This window comes from Polyodon spathula, chromosome 17 (assembly GCF_017654505.1).
Source record: "Polyodon spathula isolate WHYD16114869_AA chromosome 17, ASM1765450v1, whole genome shotgun sequence".
In the NCBI taxonomy this organism is placed as follows: domain Eukaryota; kingdom Metazoa; phylum Chordata; class Actinopteri; order Acipenseriformes; family Polyodontidae; genus Polyodon; species Polyodon spathula.
Genome location: NC_054550.1, coordinates 2,711,527 through 2,730,533, shown reverse-complemented (window position 1 = coordinate 2,730,533; position 19,007 = coordinate 2,711,527). Strand labels below are relative to the sequence as shown.

The following is a 19,007-nucleotide window of genomic DNA, read 5'->3' as shown; positions in this document are numbered from 1 at the left end:
ATATAACAGTACATAGGCAAGCACAGGCGTGAGCACACAGACACGCTATAAGCACAAGATGATGTATGTTAAACCCCAGCCCCACCATTCCTATCCACACTCTCAGGAAATGACATCTGAAGATGGATGGGAAATTAGGGGGTAGAGAGTCGTCTGGAATATCTTTCCAGTCTCAGATTTCTTTCTCAGGGTAGAGACGAACAACATCTGGAGTCGAGGGCCTGAGGTCTGTTATTAGCTTTTCAACAGCTGAAAATCAGGCTGTAATGAAATGCTGTTGAAACAATGCCTTCATCCATACATGAAAGGGAACTCAAGATGCCAACGTGGTTTTGCAGGCAGGCTGGCCGAAACGGGGGGAAAAGTATGATCATAACATCAGGACACCTAAACAAACTGCTCAAGTATATACATGTGTTAAGAGGTCCACAACGTGAACAAGACTTGCGCTCTGGAGTTTTAAGTGTGTCATTCTCAGGCCTGCACAGATTTGCACTTGTTGGTTTGTTTTTTATTCACCCTTTTGTTGTCGCACCATATTGACCGTCTCGCGTGCTGCATTAGTGGCAGTCTGCTGGGACTGACTGAGTGGTGTTTCATGGTGTCAAGCTTTGTAACAGACGAGTAATGTTACCTGCACACTCATTAGATGTTAACAAACTGAACCTCCCTATCAGGGATCCGTTTGGTTTCACCTCCCACTTGCCTGATGAGAACCATACATCCCTGTGAAACAGGCCAGCTGTTTCTCTTCAACACTAGGGGGCTTGAGTGGGTGGGGGGGATTAGTCATCTGTTACAAAGCAAGTGTCAACAGACATTCCAAATCCCTTTTTTTTAATTTTTTTATATATATATTAACAGCTGAAATTACTCTGGAGAAATTTGCATTCGTTGCCTTCGCAGCGATCTCTCACATGAGCGCAAGAAGGATTTTGTAAATGAGCATGAAATTATAAAAGTAGAAAGCTTGAGAAAGCAGTCTGTGCTTTGTGTTCCCAGAGACGGGCGCCTGGGTTTTGAATGTATTTCTGGAATGTAGTTTAGAGCCGAGGAACTATAAGTTTATATTCCGTTGTCAATTGAAGTCAGTGAGCTGTAAATGTGCCATGCACTTCTTGGTAACTCAGAATATCTAGTAAGAAACTAAAAGTGCACGGAAAACACCCTCCCCCTCTAGTCATACCTACTATTGACTACCTTTTATGTTAGTACAGCATTCAGCAATAGTCTCCCAGTGTTAATGTCAGCAATATTAACTGTGGCAGGTTCCAAGTACCCCCGTATCTGGCTTTCTGTCCTGCAGATACAGCTGGAATGATGAATGTTGGCTGTCAGTGAGAAATGTAATTCTGGAGCAGTGGCGACAGGCTGATTTATTTACTGAGTGTGTCTGGACAGAGCACAGCCTGCCTACCTGTAGGGAGAGTGTAAGAGAGAAATCTGAGCATGGAATTCATCTTCTTTTATACAGGTGTACTGTTTAAATCAACAGCCTAAAGCCTGTGTCTGTGTGCAATGAATTTGCATGGCTCTCTGGAGCTATTCCACAAGTACAGCTGCTTCTCTTTAGGTCTCTGTTTTTAAAAGGTAATGTTATATCAATCAACAGGAGGTTCAAACTAAACTGTTTTAAATAAAATGAATTATCAATGCTGGGCAATTCTGAACTTACCATTTCTGTTAGCGTTTGCATTGGTTTTTTTAATCTCTGAATAACTATGACCTATAATAAAACACAAGAAGCACAAAAAAAAAACCCCAGCTTTGGCAAATCCCTTGGTTTGCCTCTTCAAGTGGCCGTGTACCAGACAGGTGGACCCTGAAAGAATGAGCTGGATCAGCAGAATTGTGACAAGAAAGTGAGAAACCCCACCCCCCACCCCCTGGAATAAGCAACTGGCAGAATTAGATTGCAGACCAGGGGGTGAGCCAATCAGGTGAGCAGAGACTGGAGACCCATTGAAGACAAATAGAAAGGTGTTAAAAAAAAAAAAAAAAACAGAAGCAGCTGGTAACTCCTCATATGTGGTCGTGGTGTTTTGTAATGTATTGATTTACTGTAGTTGATCTGTTATTTGATCCATGTGTAAAAGGAGGAATCACTTTTCCGAGTAATTTGTCTCCACAGTCCAATCCCTTGGCTCTCATTTTGAGTAATCTTATCGCTCTTTATTGTGAACTGAGCATGGGTTAGGATTTTTGTGGTAATGTTAAATTAGCATGGTTTGCAATAGAGCGTTTACTGTACTACATGATCATTAGTCAGTGTGTTTTTGGGGACAGACAGACAGACAGAGGGAAGGTTTTCTCCGAAGTTGTTCAGTTTCAGAATGTGTGGCAGCAGGTCTTTATATTCGTTACCCCCCCCCCCCAGGCTAGATTTAGATACTGGGTTCCTGTCAAGGGTGAGAGGCTGAAGGCTGTGTGAACTTTACTGAAAGGTCTGCTGCATGTAATTACAGGCGTGATTTACTATTGTGTTTTTCATGTGTTTACATTTTTGTATGGTGTTTTACAGGCCACATCAGGAATGGAAACAAGGAATTATGTTGCTTATCTACAATTTTTGTGGGGGGCACCAAGATTTGCCCAGCCCTGTTTAACACAATCCAGACACACTGTTAACATCTACAGTACAGCATGCCATTACAAGTTTATTGAATGAACTAGCCGTTTAGGAAGCCAAAAAAAAAAATGCTTTGATTAAAAAGCTGCAAGTATTCTATACACATTTACCTCTGTTAAATGAGAACTGATTGTACATTCTGATCCATACAGACCCTTCCACTTCAAATTGCTTGAAGTACCTTAGTCCTGCTTTAAACCATTTTTAAAACTTAACAAATTATATAGGTCACCATCAGACAGTTGTTTAATGGAAAGGGATTTTTTCCACCTGAAAAAAGAAACAAGGACCAGAGGTCACAAATGGAGATTAGATAAAAGGGCATTCAGAACAGAAAATAGAAGACACTTTTTTACACAGAATTGTGGGAGTCTGGAACCAACTCCCCAGTAATGATGTTGAAGCCGACACCCAGGGATCCTTCAAGAATTAATAAATAAAATGCTGTTTAAATACATAAAGGCATGTGGATTATCTTGTTATGAAAGTGATCTAAGTGATATGGTTACAGTGTGCCATATCAAAGCTGAAACAGAATCGCTCAAATTTGTACCTGTACTATGCATTTTGTTTGAGTGTTCCTATTTGCTGTGAAATATTCATTGCATAGTAGCATCAGTCTGGTCTTTTTAATAGAGCTGGTTTTAATGCCACAATGTGCCAAAAAGAATGTTTTTTATACCTGCTTGATCGGGGGCATAGTGCAATCATTGAACGATATTAGAAATTGCTCATCGGACTGTCAGTGAAGTGGATTATTTATGGAACTGTTTTGCTGAGTTGGTGCTTCCCCAGCACTCCGTATCCACAAACCCCCAGCAGTGTCTGCTCTGAGCAGCAATACGACAGTGAGTCACGTTCAAAACTGGGCTGCTTTGAAAAAGACCATGTTCTGTCATCAATCATTCAGAATGCAGCAAAAGCATATTGTAATTCAATTTCAAATACGTTTTTCAGTTTGTGTGTCGTCTCTAGGCACAGCTTGCCCTGTACTCTGTATTTTTTTTGCATACTATTTAGCTGCCGGTTAAGGACAGACATGTTTAATTTGGGGTTGAAAAAATGTGGTAGGAAAGCCACTGGCGAGTATATCGTCAAGTATCAGTTAACACATTTTCTTGTCTAACTGGGGCCTGGAAAAAATGTTTCTCAGGTTTTTTTTTTTTTTTTTTTTAATAGATAGGTGCCTCAAGAGTAGAGTTGTTGTATTTTTATTTGTTTTTTGTTTTAATACATATATATAAATGTGGTGCAGAACACATTCTCCTTCAAATCAGCTAAAACAAATCTTTTTAACAGCTGTTTAGAGTTGCTTATCAGTCAAGTCCTGTCCAATGCTGTCTTTGTAGGGTAACCTCAAGTGATACCTTCCAGTTAATTTGTTGGTTGTTTTTTGACTTTTTTGCAACCTTTGGGCAGTTGCCACCTTGCCAGCACCCCTTGAAAGGGTGGAAATGTATCACAATTTTACAAGAGTTAAGTGATTAGGCTGTGATTGTGGGGCTTGAGTGTCACTCTGTTAGGGAAAAGAAGTCATTGCTGGCCTAATAAGACTGCTGCGGAATGACAGATTAAGCCAGACTAATTTAAAACTGTTGTGCCTTTAAATATGTACTCTCCATGTTTATACACTATAAACTTTAAACATCTCCCAATCGTTAGCACTATACAGCATTGCTGCTACCATAAAAACAAACAGTTGCAGCATGTAAATTCACATGACTTCATGACCACTCTCATAGCGCTATTGCAAACCTAGATCCATATGCTCTGTAATGCACCAAAGGTAAACAGGTTCCATTCTTTTTTTTCTCTTCTCTTTTTTATTTTCATTTTTTTGCTGGGGGGTAAATGGGGAAACAGATAACATCGCCATTCCCTGCACTAAAGAATAGGTTGCAAGCTTTGCTGGCAGTGAGAGAGCAGTAATTGAGTGCCGCTAACAGATTTTGTTTTTATGAAGTGGCAGAGCTCATTAGTGGACACAGTCCAGCTGGCAACTAGAACCAATTAAAAACCTGAGAAACTGTTGAGAGAAAGAACGAAAGCTGGAAAGAGCTGGGTAGAGAATCGGCCGCATTGGAAAGAAGCTTTACAGTAACTCTTTCTGGTCGAAATCAGACGTTAACAAGCATCCAGGATTGTAATAAAGAAAGCCCACACTGCAATAAGCTAATGTGATCAGATATTCTGTTAGATCTATTCAGACTTATACTAGGCTGTACTAGACTTGTAGGGATGCTCTGATTTACCTGCTGTTTGCTGAAGTAGCTCAGCTCTTTAACCAGGGTGGTGTTCACACAATGCTTTATGGAAACAGACCAAAGCAATTGTACTCTGGTGTACAGTAATCATCATGCCCTCGCAGTTAAGCAATGTTTTTTCTCTAGGGAAAGAAAAAAAAAAAAAGGAATGTTCACGCTGAGCACAGCCATATGGTGAAAAGATAACATGACACCTGAACAGACGCTGTTTGGAGAAGACAAAACATCCAACAAAACAGCATACCGTGGATTAGTTAATGTTAATAGAACAGGGCACTGTAAGTGCAATCGGATGTCTTTTTTTTTTTTTTAAATAGCATTTGGTATTTGTGAAAGGGATAGAAGGTGGTGGAGTGGGAGAGCACAGCAAGCTTATTACATTAGCTTTCATCCCCAACCAGGAGACTGGAGCTCAGAAACTCAAACAACATATTCCAGGCAGCTCACAGGTCTCTACTGATCTGGAGATGAAGTGCATTTATATAACTAATGGCACAGATATAGTTGCTGTATTATGGTTTGTATTGAGAGTGGGTGAGTAATATGAAAAAGGGATCCCATTTTACAGCAGAATTGCCTGTCCTGTTTGTATTTGCTGCTTTAGTGAACTTTTCAGTTACGGTGCCGCTAAACGGCAGAATATCTTTTAAGAGGCATGTATTTGTTCAGAACTGTCGTGGATGCTTTTAATTGTGTTGCAAGGTCTTTGCTTTCAGTTTACTCTGATTCTGAGAGCACGCATTTATGTTGCAACCAAATACTGACACAGTTCTCCAATAAGGAGCTAAGTAGGTTTCTCAAAGTGACTTGCTTCTAGTGAATAAGACCTGTTATGATTTAATATTTCTGACTTGCTACTGAATACAGAATGAGCCCCTCGGTACTGTGACGAATCCAGTTGCCTGAAACCACCTCTTTGTTTTGTTCATGCAGGGTGACACTCCGAAACACCGGGCGGAGAAATCCAAGGACCAGGAGCTGGCAGCGTACCTGGGAAGCCGGCAACATTACCAGATGATCCAGCGGGAGGACCAGGAAACAGCCGTGTGATTGTTGCTCTGAAGTGCCAAGCAACCCTGAACCAAACGAATAAATCCGTGACAAGGAAGGGAGAAAAAACACATGGCCTCTCTCGCCTGTTCATACATTGCATTCCTACAGCAAGAGTTCAGCTCCAACTATTCAGATATAGGGTGGTTTTCAATTGATTTTTTATCAGGTTTAAACTGCACAGCCACATGTCATACGTTTTGTGTAAGCAGGTTTGGAAAATCAGAATATGAATTACAAACAATTAACTTATTGGTTACTATTTTTGAGCTAATTTTTATTTAATTTGTGAGGTAGGATTTTCACAAAGCTGGAGTAATGTTTACAGTAGGCCTTTGTTTCTGTAGTAACCATCAAACTGAGGGGGAGAGGAGGAGGGGGGCAGGGTTGACTGCTATATTGCTATATTGACTGCTTCAAGACAGTTTAAAAGTGACGTTTTACTGATTTCCTGGATGTCTTGTTTACTCAAAATACGTTGGTTAGCGCCGGTTCCACACTAGGAGGGACGGTTTACACTGAGTTTCTTTTAGTTTTTTTTCCTATTATCACTGTACAATTTACACGTTTAAGAAAGTGAAGCTGTTGAGCTACGTTCTTTTGATACTGTACTATCCAGCAAAAACTAATTTTCCAGCATACTTTTGGCTTCCGATATAAAATATCTGGGACTGTACACTTGTTATTTTAGTAGCATTACGTCCATATGAAGCCAGTTCTTTTACCTTTGCTGCTCTGAATGCCTTGAAGTGTGTGTGTTTTTGCTAAATGTTTGTATTTTTACATGGTGAATTTCAGTCAAAGCATATTTCTTATAACAGTATGGAGTTAATAGGTATTTATATAATGCTTAGCTGTATAAAAACTATTTGACTTTTTGTGAATTTATGTTTTGTGATGTTCGGCAGAATTTGTATCATAAAAAAATGTACATTTTATATTTTTTTCAGAGTTGTTTTTTTCCCTAACAATTTACTATTTGTTTACCAAAATGGCATTTTGATTAGTTATTTACTACTTAGGGGTGATGCATTTGTACAAGGATCTAGTCAAAATCAGCTATCTGACTTTCAACTCCTATCTAACAATAATGTGTTGCATCAAAGGGCATCTAGATAATAAACTAATTAAATAAATCATACTTTAGATGTTAATGCCTATGTTCATTTGGAGCTTGCTGAATATTTCGGATTTCCTGGTTTCATTAAAGTCAGATAATCATGCCATCCGTAGGGGAGACAGCGACTGGATTACAGTAATGTTCCAACCGCTGTTTCTCCTAAATCATGTAATTATGTGAATTAATCAATGCAAATTCCAATATGTTTCCCATTACGCGTGTAGAAAACATTCAAGGTAGGATTTACTAAATTCATTCATTAGCATAATGTCCTTTTTAAAGTAAAATAGCGTTGTCAGAAATCTCTACTTTTCACTTCTTTATTGTATTTCCAGGTAGTTTGCTCATTTCGTAATATTTAGTAAAAAAACAAATTTCAGAGGTGCAGAAGTACAGTAGAAGGGAAGACTGGTGATAATGTTGCTAGTGGTAAAATAAATGTACGATTTTAAGATTGCATTCTTTCTGGGTCTAGTTTACCAGTAGCACTTTGTGCAGTACTTAAAACAGGGAATTAAAAAGCAGTCAGAGATTAGATCTAATAAACTACCAGTATTAATATTGTACTGCATAACTCACAACTTGTAGGGATGTAGAATCTGCTAAACTAACAGCCTCATCTTATTGATAAACAGGTCAAAGTTCTACTTGAAATAATGTGTAGCTAACAAAATCATTCCCTAAATCAGCTGCCATGCACCTCCATTTATGGTGGTGGTCTTAGATGTGCAGTTCTAAAATAAACACAAGTAGTAAACTTTTTTTTTTTTTTTTTAACATTAACCCTTTGCTGCTCAGTGTCCAGTATATTTGACATGGTGAAAATAGGGATTAAATAGGTATGGGAACATACCCTGGGCAGTGAAGGGTTAAAACATGATATCTGCTTAAACAATTATCTGTTTGTAATCCAAAGACACAACTGAGGTAAAATGACATGGAAGTGTGAATTGAGAACTTTCTTTAACCTGCTGTAAATCACATATAGTACATGAAAACGCACACTTGCTATACCGTGCATTTCTTTCCAAACTGCACATTTAAGACCTGTGAAGCCAGTGGATGTACAAAACAGGTCAGATTCAATTCATTATTTTGTTAGCTACAATCCCTTTAAGTAGTAGACATTCACACTGAATGTAACAGACTTGCATGTGACCTTAAGGGTTATGGTTGTGGGGTCCTATATACTATGGGATTTAATTCAGCTGTTTGTATATGGATGGTTTCCAGTTGGGAAGTATTGTAACTGTCATATTTATGCTTGCTAAACTATAATTATTGAAATCTGAATATTTACTAGCTGTAATGAAAAAAAAGAAGCTTTACCTACCTAACCATTTCTATGTTTTTATGCTTTTTGGTTCATGCAAGGTTTTTAGTATGTGTGTGACCTCATTCGCTTTAGTAAACACTTTCTAGTGATGATGGGGGGGGGGGTGCACAGTTCATTTGATGATGGCATTATTAGTGTAAATTGTACTTGTTAAAATTTAAGTGGTTGCAAACTGCAGCACCTTTTAAAGAAAATAACCATTTCAGCCTCACAGTGTGGTGTTCATTTGGATCCAAACCTCAGACAGGCATGTGGTTAGGGAAACACCTGATCCCCTTAGAAAAAAACAAAGAAGCAGAAACACGACTGGAAACCTTCCAAATCCGTCTTTGTGGGCTGGTTCATAGTGATTGGAAGGGATGCACGGATTGTGCTTCAAAATGAGGTTTCTTTCATGACTCTGCTCACGTAAGGCAGATCATTTTTGATTTATCTGTGAAGTTAAATAACTGTAGCCAAAGTGTTTAACTTGTGTGAAGACTCCTATGGAAAGAATGTAAACTAGTGCTGTATCAGTAATAGAAGTATGAAAACTAGTCTTGATTAGCGTTGTGATAACATGCATTTTATTATTTAGTTGAATTGTAAGTCCTGGATATTTTGAAGGTCTTTATCTTGGTAAGCCTATGATTTCGACAAGAACCTAGCAATTTCTGCATACTTATGTTGCTGTTCATTGACTTTTAGCATATGTAATATATAGCCATGCAATCTAAAAACAGGATAACAGGATGCTAACAGATGTTACAGATTGCTTTACTGTAGCTCTTTATATAATTTTAAAAAAATGTTGAAGGGAATGACAGCAATGTTATTAAAACCCTACCACAGCAACTGGCACCACCATACTGTCTCTTGGCCTGGATCCTGTGCCTGACCTTTCAGCCTCATGTATTTACATTTTCTTTCATCATTATCCCGGGCATGTATTTATTTGGCCTATTCCCATCTGGCTTTTTTTATTTTTTTATTAAATAGCAAGTGTTATTACCACTTACTAGTAAAAGCAAATTGCCTTCATACTGCATCACAGTGTGCGGCACCATTGATCTAAAGGAAATTATTTTTAAAAACTGCTTGTCATATAATATGCTCGCTGAGAAGCTATTGCTAAAATTGTTGAGCGTGGTGTAATATTTAATTCTGAGTCAATGAAGTCGGTTTGAATACTATTGGGCTGTGTGCAGAATATGTGAGAAAAGCAGGCAGGTGTAATGAGGACCATGAGAATACAGTCACCTCAATCAGTGTCTGGCTAATGCACTTTCATCTTCCCATCTGTAGGGAAACAACCCCAAACCCCTCTGAAGTAATACTGCAGAATCAGCAGTCAGTTACTTCCAGCTGTTCAAGATTTGTCACGAAACTTTCCAATATGTTTTTGTAGATTTCCTTCAGTCTCTTTTTTTTTTTTAAGCAAGATTTTAAAATGTGCTTTGTGTAAGTAGGACCAACGTGATGATTTCCCAGTACGCACTCTAATGGAAAATCGGCTGAAGCCTGCGCATGTCAACACAAGCCTGTGGTTGATCTTTGTTCTCATGAAGATCTTAACACACAACACACATTTTGAACTTCGTTTTTAAGTCTGCATCCAGTGACACACAAAAAATATCCTTTTCATCGAGTCCTAATTTCAAGCGCACGATTTAAAAATCCTATATAATACTAATGGAATTGTATTAATCAGTCACTAAGATGTTGCATCGATCAGTCTTAATAAGTAGTCTAAAGTTAATGAAGATTGATTTACAAACCCCCCTAGCCTAAAATGTTATCAAAATAAATACATATTTGTAAATGCATGATTAACATGCATGCAGACAGTCTTATATGGGTTTTTACAGTAGCCAACAGTAGATTAATGCACAGTAGTCACTGAGCAGTCCTGTTACTCCTTTGCTTTGAGCACAGTTTTAGCATCTGTGATACTAAGTGCTGAAAGCGCATGATGGACCACCATGCATTTGGATCTTCTAGTCTTGAGACCCTTCTGCCCTACCTCTAGAACAAGGCAGCAGTCCTGGAGGTACTACAGGACGCAATGCACTTTTTTTAAAACCATGGTTTACTGAATCTGACTTTATAAAATTGGTGTCAAGAGTGTTGCACTCAGCGGTCTAGATAAGCTGCGTACCTGGCGTTTTTACACATTAAAAAAGTCAGAAACATGCATTCAATTAACATTTAATGTGTAAAAATACACATGGCAATTTTGCTGTACAGCTTGTCTGCCTCCCCTAAAACTTCCACTAACAACTACATCTCCCAGAATGCAATGTCTTCAGTTACTAGGAAACTACACAATAAAAAACAACCCAACAAACCTTATCCGATCACAGGGGGTTTGTACATTACGAAATCAGCCCCAGGAAATGCATTTTTGTTTCCCCCCGCCCCCCCCTCACACGCTGTTCCTCTTCTTTAAAGACTGATGGAGTGATAAGCCTACAATTCGTACATCTTGTAGACACATAAATGTGCAAGGGGTTTGTCCACATGGGGCTAAATTAATTGTGTACTCTATCTGATGTTGCAGGATGAGAAGACCTACTATATACAGCATGCAATTCATTGTAAAGCTAGCAAGCTAGTTAGTTGTTTGCTCATCATTTCCATTGCTTAAGACATCCAGGGTTCCTCTCTCAATGCACTCAATAAAGCAGACTGGGTAGGGACCATTGCTCCAGTCACATATCAGAGATCTTGTCACTATTTCTTATTTATCTGACCTTAAAGCGTAAGGCTTCATTCTGGGCTCTTATTTTAGTTGTTGGCAGTCAGTCAGCTAGTGCCTCCTGCACACACCCTGATTGTGGTATTCCCAGTCAAAGCATGTCCCTGACTGGTGGCTCCTCGAAATTTCCATTATAGACTAGTTCTTGTAAAGTGTTATGAGGTGGTTGTATAGAAATCTGTATGATGGTGTTATTATATTGCAGGAGGGCAGTGATGCCATTCAAATGTATAATTAAATCAGACTTTCCTCTGATACTGTAATTATTATTTGATTTAAAAAAAAGGAAATGAAAGATGGACTAAAATCTAAACATGGAACTAAAATTGAACTCCTCGCAAACACTAATTACATTTTAGTCATTGCGCTAAAGAATTGTTCAGTTTTAGGACATGGAATCTAGCTGAGTAAAGCAATATTAACATTTTAATGCATTTGCAAAACAATGCTTGGGGAGACGCGGGAAATTATGTATGCAGAAAAAACACTCACTTTTTTTTTTTTTTTTTTTGGCAACGTGAGAATTACTGTGTAGAATATGAAATGAATGAATGTTGACATTCCCTGCTGCATCAAAGCTGAAACAATAACCACCTGCAATTTTAAAGATGATGAAATGTAATGAGGTGAAATACTGAATTATAAAATAAATGTTTCATAGCAATATCTTGCAGTGTTTTCAAATGCATTCTTATTAATAGCAGCAAATAAAGAAAAGTGCCCCATCCCTGGGAGCTCCTTTGTACTGTCAAGCTCCACTGACCCCACTGAGATTCGGGCTAAACGCACTTTCATTTCTTTTCTAGCTACTTTGCAGATAAAAAAAATAAATAAATAGAACAAAGTACCATTAAGGAACACTTGAGGACTCCCAATACCTTGTATTTGCTTCCCTTTCTCCATCTATAGACATATACCCTACTGGGATGTTAAATTACAGTTGTCATTCAATAAAACCAAAGCTATGCACAAAACTATCCAAAAACCCATTTATATCACTTCATTTTATCTTCATTTGGATATAGGGTCTGCAAAAATAATTAACCCATTAATTTCGCGATCGGGAACACCACCTGTGTGTAGATGTTCAAAATGTAAGCAGCTTGTACCCTTGACAGCAGGAATAGTTTGGAGATGCACACTAAACTGGATGAGATAAAGAACACTTGTGCCCGCCTTCCTTAACTCTCCACTTGTTTGCATTTGTAGTAATCAGTGTAATGACACTTTGAATGAGCTTGACAAAGACTGAGCCAAGTATAACCAGACTGAGCAGTCCTAGCAATTTCGTCAATATGCTGATCATTTCAAGAAGACCTATGTTTGAGTCATACTGGGGCCTGCAGGCTTCTATCATCTTTGACTATTAAAAACTAAATATTTCTCTTGAGTCAGGCTTTGAAGGGTGGAAAAGTTTAATCTGTAAGTGGAAGGTCAAGTAGAGTTCATAGTTCATTGGCTAACATAGGGACCCAGAGATGAGCAGTGATTAGAACAAGCCCTTGTGTGACCCAGTGCAAGCAGATTGGAGGCAGATCAGGAATGATACTGCTCCCTCTGAGCAAGGTAAGCCTTTGTGTTGTTCTTCTAGAGCTTCAATCTTTTAGGGAGATAACCTTAAGAATCAGAAGCCAATCATGCTCTTGCCAGGTAAAGACTGATAAATAGATCAAGAGAACCTCAGACCTACTCAAAGGTTCCAAGCATCACACAGAGCTGAGGGAAAGGTAATATCTGAAATTGTTTGCTAGACCATGCAGTACACAGGTATTGTGGTAATTACCTTTGTTGTGAAGCCCATGCATTAAGGACAGTGCTTATATCTATGCACATGCTTTGTAATCACCCTGTAATTTAGGCTACCATGATCTCTCTTTCCAGGACTGCTTTGAAAATGTCTGTCATAATACCGGTACTGCCTGTCACGATAGGAGCTTTGTTATACAGGAATGAATATAAAATAAGTACATATGAATAGGGAAAAGCAAAGACTTCTCAAATCCCTCTAGGGCATTTAATGTGCAAAAGCAGCATTTCTTTTAAAATTCCTGTATGTGTTTAACTTCTGTACAAACTATTCTGATGAGAAGGATGATGATAAACCACCCTGGAAAGTACAACCCAGACACCTACTCCACAGCTAAATCTTTAGAAAGCTTTTTTAATGATGCAGACTGTAGAAGCCCCTGAAGGGGTAGAGAGAAACATCCCTGCTCCACTTGACCCCCATGTAAACTTTCCAGGCTGTGGGTTTTTATAGAGTGCGTTAGTGGCGGAGGAACAATGCCTCACGCATGACTGCCCCATTCTGAGAAGCAGTGAGTGGGGAGGGAGGGGATTGTGAGAATAAGCCTTGAAGGGGTTATGCCGTTAAACTACCTCCCTGGATACATCACTCAGGGTTTTATTCAGCAGCTCTATGTTCCACATTCACGGATTTCAACTGTCTTCATAAACACTGACTATATACCCAAACAATGACAAAGGCATGGCTCTAAATCACAATGCCAAAACTCAGAAAGTCGTTTCTCTGGGAAAGTTAGTGTGGTCCAGGAAGACATGTTTCACCGCAGTACTTTTGATAGAAATTCAAGGAATACAAAATAGGAATTAACCATTTACACCCTATTCCAACGAAATACAGAGGCTTGTCAGCATATCATCTCACCAACAGGACAACAATCTGTAACAGCAGTGTGTCACACAACAGTCAGGGTTACACCTACTTGACAAGCAATTTACAACTACTGTAGAATGGGAAAGAAAAACATAGTGCAAGTGCTGTTTTATTACATCTCACATTATACTTGAGTGATGACTGGGTTATACATATTTAACAAGTAAAACAAGATTGACCAAAATGAGAGGCAACAGCTTTGAAAAACAAAAACAGAACAAATGAAAAATAGTTTTTTTGTGAATGGGCCCTGTTGTTGAAGCACGAAAATAGAATCCTACCTGCTGGTGATGAAACGTCAGTGATAACCCCAGAATCTACCGACTGACGTTTTAGCAATGCGCAAGACCGTGGGGAGAAGATCAAAGTGTTTAATTGTGTTTACGAAGCCTCATTCATGCACAGAGGAAGCCAGTCGTTAAAACCCCTTTAATCACTGCCTACCTGACAAAAGGCATAGTCCCGTACATATTACTCATATGTGACTTATTGAGTACATGGGAGGTGCAGCTGCATATTAAATACAATTTCACAGCGCACCGGCACAAAGGACGGGCAGTGTCATGACAGGCAATGTTTCCTCTGAATTTTGTTTTTAGGTCAATCTCCTGGCAGAAATGAAAAAGCACTGAACCTCGAAGGTACTGCACAGGTCTAACAATTGACAACACTCATTTGTTCATAATTACAGCAAGCTCTTATGTAAAAACAAGTAGCTTTCGAGTAGGGAAATATGCAAATAAAGCATTACAAGGGTCAATCAAATCGTGTGAAAGTTGTCTAATGTCTTCTACAGTCACAGCATTTTAAAAGTCAAAATACAGTAGCTGCATACATGTTTCGCACTTTTTGGGGCTCATCAGTACAACGCAACTGTATTTTGACTTCAGAAAGGCTCAAGAGAGTAAGTAAAAACTTTCTGAAATCAAAATACAGTTGCGTTGTACTGATGAGCCCCAAAAAGGGTAAAAACGGTGCAAAGTTTGAGCAAATCATATTGAAGTTTTTCAATGACAGCCAGCCTATCGATGAGAAATGCTGGTTTTGAAATGGCTGATGTTCTGGTGTCATTAATTGTGCTTTGTCTCAGTCCAAAGGTCAAACCCGTTGTTGCTAAATATGGTAAAGGCTAATAACATGATGTAGAAATTGATATTCAACACAGCCCTGTGCTAGTCTGACAGAAAGACAAGAGACTAGACTGCAGGAGATTTCTCAAGACCAGGGCCATGGTACAATTTAATGAATTGTCCAAGATGTTCGTTTTATTAAGCGATGATTAGGCATTTACTTGATGAAGTGTATTTTGTCAATAATAACTATTATTACAAACTAGAAGCAAAGGTTATTATTTCTACTAAAAACTGCAAAGAAATACATATCATCATACATGCATTACCATATTGGCATCTCAAGCACGATATCATCACTTTTTTTCACTTTCCAACTAGACGCTGCCAATTTCAAAAGCATTATTGTTTTTTGTTTGTTTGTTATAGGTTGGAACACCTTGACTGTTGAACTGCTGCTCAGGCGGCAAAGCATGTCTGCAAATAAAGCTAGGACAGCCTACCTTGGAAGGTGGGCACAAGCGGCAGTAGAACACCATTCTTAGTATCAAGCTGCTAGAGGATATGGTTTTGTCATAAGTGTGGCATTTTTGGTTCCAATGTTGATGGCATCTTTATTTGCTGTCTGCTCAGGATCAGCATGACTAATTTCTGATATGAGACCTATTGCCAAACATAATGAGTGCTGCTGTGATAAAGACATTGCCAAGGGGAAGTTGGAGGGTACTAATGACAAACAGCGCTGCTTAGCAGTAATTTACAGAAATGATTATGTAATTAGAATGGATTACACCTGAGAACAGTCATACAGCCGGGACAAAGAAACAACACTTTAACTTTTTTGTAACAGGGAGGCTTGTGTTGCTTGTGTTACCAAGGGCAGACAAAGCAAGTGCGTGATCATGAAACATAATTGAATTTGACATGGTGTCATTGGAGTCACTTTCATCATGGTTTGATGAATGCTACATTCACCCTGCTGACCTTTTATTTATTGGATCCTTTTTATTAAAGCATACTAGCTAGCATTTTAAAACCCACAGGCGCAATTCAATGTAACACAGGAATGGAAATAAGACTCCAATTGAACAGCAGTTTCACCCATTCCAGGTTTTACTACAAGCTTGATATGCCACAGTTTATAAGTAACAAGCTCAGATGTGTCTTAATAATAATAAACTCTCATCAAAACCAAGAATGGATCAAACTGCTATGCAAACAAACCCCATTCATGATATCAACCGAGTTGGAGTTTCTTATTACATCCTTCATTCTCAGAATGGTTTCTAAGCATTGTGACTTGCCTGATGAGCAGCTGTGGAGTATACAAAGCTTAGAACTTGATTTGTTAGCCATTAAATGTCTAGCATATTTATATTAGTTGCAAAGGAGAAATTAAATACCTATGTTTCATATCTTTAATTGCAAAACGTGCATGCCAATGCGTTCTTCAGTACTTCTGCGAAACAACAGAAGAGCAACCTATTCAGATCTGTACGAAGAACGGCTATTAGATCCACAATCACGTATTTATGCATTTATTTGGTAAACTGCTGTGTAGGATGAAGTTAATGAAAGGGGCCAGACCATAATTACTGTAAATACAAAACATCTGTACCCAGCTATTATAATATTTACTGAAAGTGCAAAGCTTGGAACAATGGCAGGGACCCATAATCACAGTGAATTACAGCTTGAGCTACAGTGGTAATTATCAGTTTCTCTGAAAACGCTCATGCACACGGTAAAGAGCAAGCTTTTCATTTCATTAAAGCATCATGAGAAGAGATGGCTTCTTACAACCTTGACTAAGGTGAGGTATGATAGGCACTTTCGCATCATGCAGAATCAACAAGAAAATGGTAGGCTGGAGAAACTAAATGCATGTTTACACTGAGTGGATGTTCATCATGGGTTTAAGACTGAGGAAGTCAAAGACCCCTGGGGCAACCACCTAATTATTACACAAGAAGCTCAATATTGGAGCAAAAGAATCAATCACAATGCCATTAAGAATGGTCAATGCAACAAATCAACAACAAGGGCATGAAATCTATTGATCTGCCACAGAGCTATGGACCCCATGATGGGAAAGTTACCTTGGATTATAAGGCCCTGAATCTGATCCGTATAGATGTTAAGCATTATATTCCTAACATGAGCACCATTTCTCTATCATAAAACGTTCAAACACAGAATGTAACATATTCACAGGTGGTATTTGTTTCCAACAAAAGAATTGGCATAAGCTTGAAATCCAACCTGCACTTTAAATACGTTGATTTTTAATGTCTTGCAACATACCGTGATAATAAACTATTAGTACATTTTAAACCATGTTCTTGCTTAACCAAACCCCTGGACAGACCCCCACTAATATTTTTTTGTCACCCAACACAAGTTGGAAAAGGTAAAGCTACCTACCTCTCCTAATGTGAGAGAAGTAAAGAAGAACATTTTTTTTCTTTATTGCCACCCCAAGCCCTACATAATACATCTTGTTCCAGAAGGAGTCTGCTGATACCAGATTGTTCACTTTGAATGTGTCTTGAAAGCACTGACTTCAGCGAATGTGAGCCTGCTGCCCAGCTGGGTGATACATGACCATGTCTTCTAAACCCCCTTTACTGTCAGCAGACAAACTTTCTCATTCTCTCACTGGCTCTGGAAGATTAATTAAAAACAACAGAAAAAAGAATACCATTTTTTTATTATTATTATTTTTTTTTGCAACAATGCAGCAAAAACTGTGTAGTAAAACAGAAAAAAGATCAAATAAATTGCAGGGTAAACATTGAAGAACAGTCCTTAATAAATACCTTTAATGGGGTTTCCAATAAAATTTTTAATTTTATTTTCTCTGCTTATTTCCTACTGGCCTCAATCAGATTTTCATGATTTATAATATAATCTACATAGTAGGTATATCTTATATGGTTATGATTGTTTTATTTTTATTTATAGACATTTTAAAACAATTTGTGTGAACTCTTTGGAGTTTGAGAAGTTGCCCTGTCATAACTGGGGAAAAAAAAACAAACAGATATGCATTAGAAAGCAGATCCATAGTTAAGAAAGTTAACATGGTACAATTATACACACAGCGACTGAAGGGGATATCAAACTTAACAATCACTGAAGGCCTGCACTTAGACCATCTGATTAGACCACTTTGTAAAATGTGTCTCCTGTAATGGGCAGTGGTTGCTCAGGGGCAGCCTCAATGGTTTGATGATACCAAAGCGATACTATTTTGCGAGACACCACTGTACAGTATTAGTTCCACCTGTCTTTTTATGGTAATTCTACAGTCTACTATTGATTCTGCTGTGTCTCTATCTGTGTGTATTTGTTCTATCCCTGTATTTGTGTAACCAGTTTGAAGCCTTTATCTTTTTTGAACACCTATTGTAAACAGAACAGTTTCCTGTCCTTACATGAGTAATACTCCTAGACCTATTTTAGTATTTACCAGCAGTTAAATTAAAACCAACCCCAGAACCCTAGCTCCAGTTTCAGCTTGCTTTATTTATTGTCCCAAATTACAGTTTTAGCCACAAAGTGAAATTATCTTTTTACTAGATTTTAAATTTGCCCTCCTTGTAAAAAGTCTGGATAATGAGTCTGTAGTTACGTCATAGCAAGGCTTTCTCAAAGTCAAAGTATTTATTTTTTTATGTATTTATTTTTTACTGTATATCACGTATTTTGCATTTCTCTGTATTTTAAGTATTATGGATTTTCTTTACCTGATCTTGTAAAACGCTTTGTGATGGTGGTCCACTATGAAAGGCGCTATATAACAATAAAGACTGATTGATTTGATTGTATCACACATAAAAGAATGCAGTCTAACCCCAATTCACATTTGAAATAAACCTTTGAAAAAGCGTGCTTAAAACTCTGTGATAGGTCATCAAAATACGTTCAACTGACTTCGCATTTTTAAAAACGTCTTGTATAATGGCGCACGTGGTTTGCTTTTAACAAAAGATCAGCACTTCTTTGCCATTCAAAAGAGACGGGTTTAACGGGCTCTTGTGGTTCTGCAGTTCATAACAAGCCCGGTCGAAGGACGCGGTCTTGTTGTTTGTTATCAGCTGACTCGGAACAGAAGACTGTAT

At 38.3% G+C, this 19,007-nt stretch overlaps 1 protein-coding gene across 3 annotated transcripts in view; it reads left to right on the top strand.

The window, feature by feature from the left end:
- Nucleotides 1–6,881, top strand: part of LOC121329801 (diacylglycerol kinase iota-like) — a 38,359-nt gene extending 31,478 nt beyond the window's left edge. For all 3 annotated transcript variants that reach the window (XM_041275634.1, XM_041275635.1, XM_041275636.1), the window contains one exon: nt 5,827–6,881. In XM_041275634.1, coding sequence (XP_041131568.1) covers nt 5,827–5,943 — 117 coding nt within the window. In that variant the 3' untranslated portion in view covers nt 5,944–6,881. The remainder of the gene's footprint in view (nt 1–5,826) is intronic.
- Nucleotides 6,882–19,007: the final 12,126 nt, after the last annotated feature.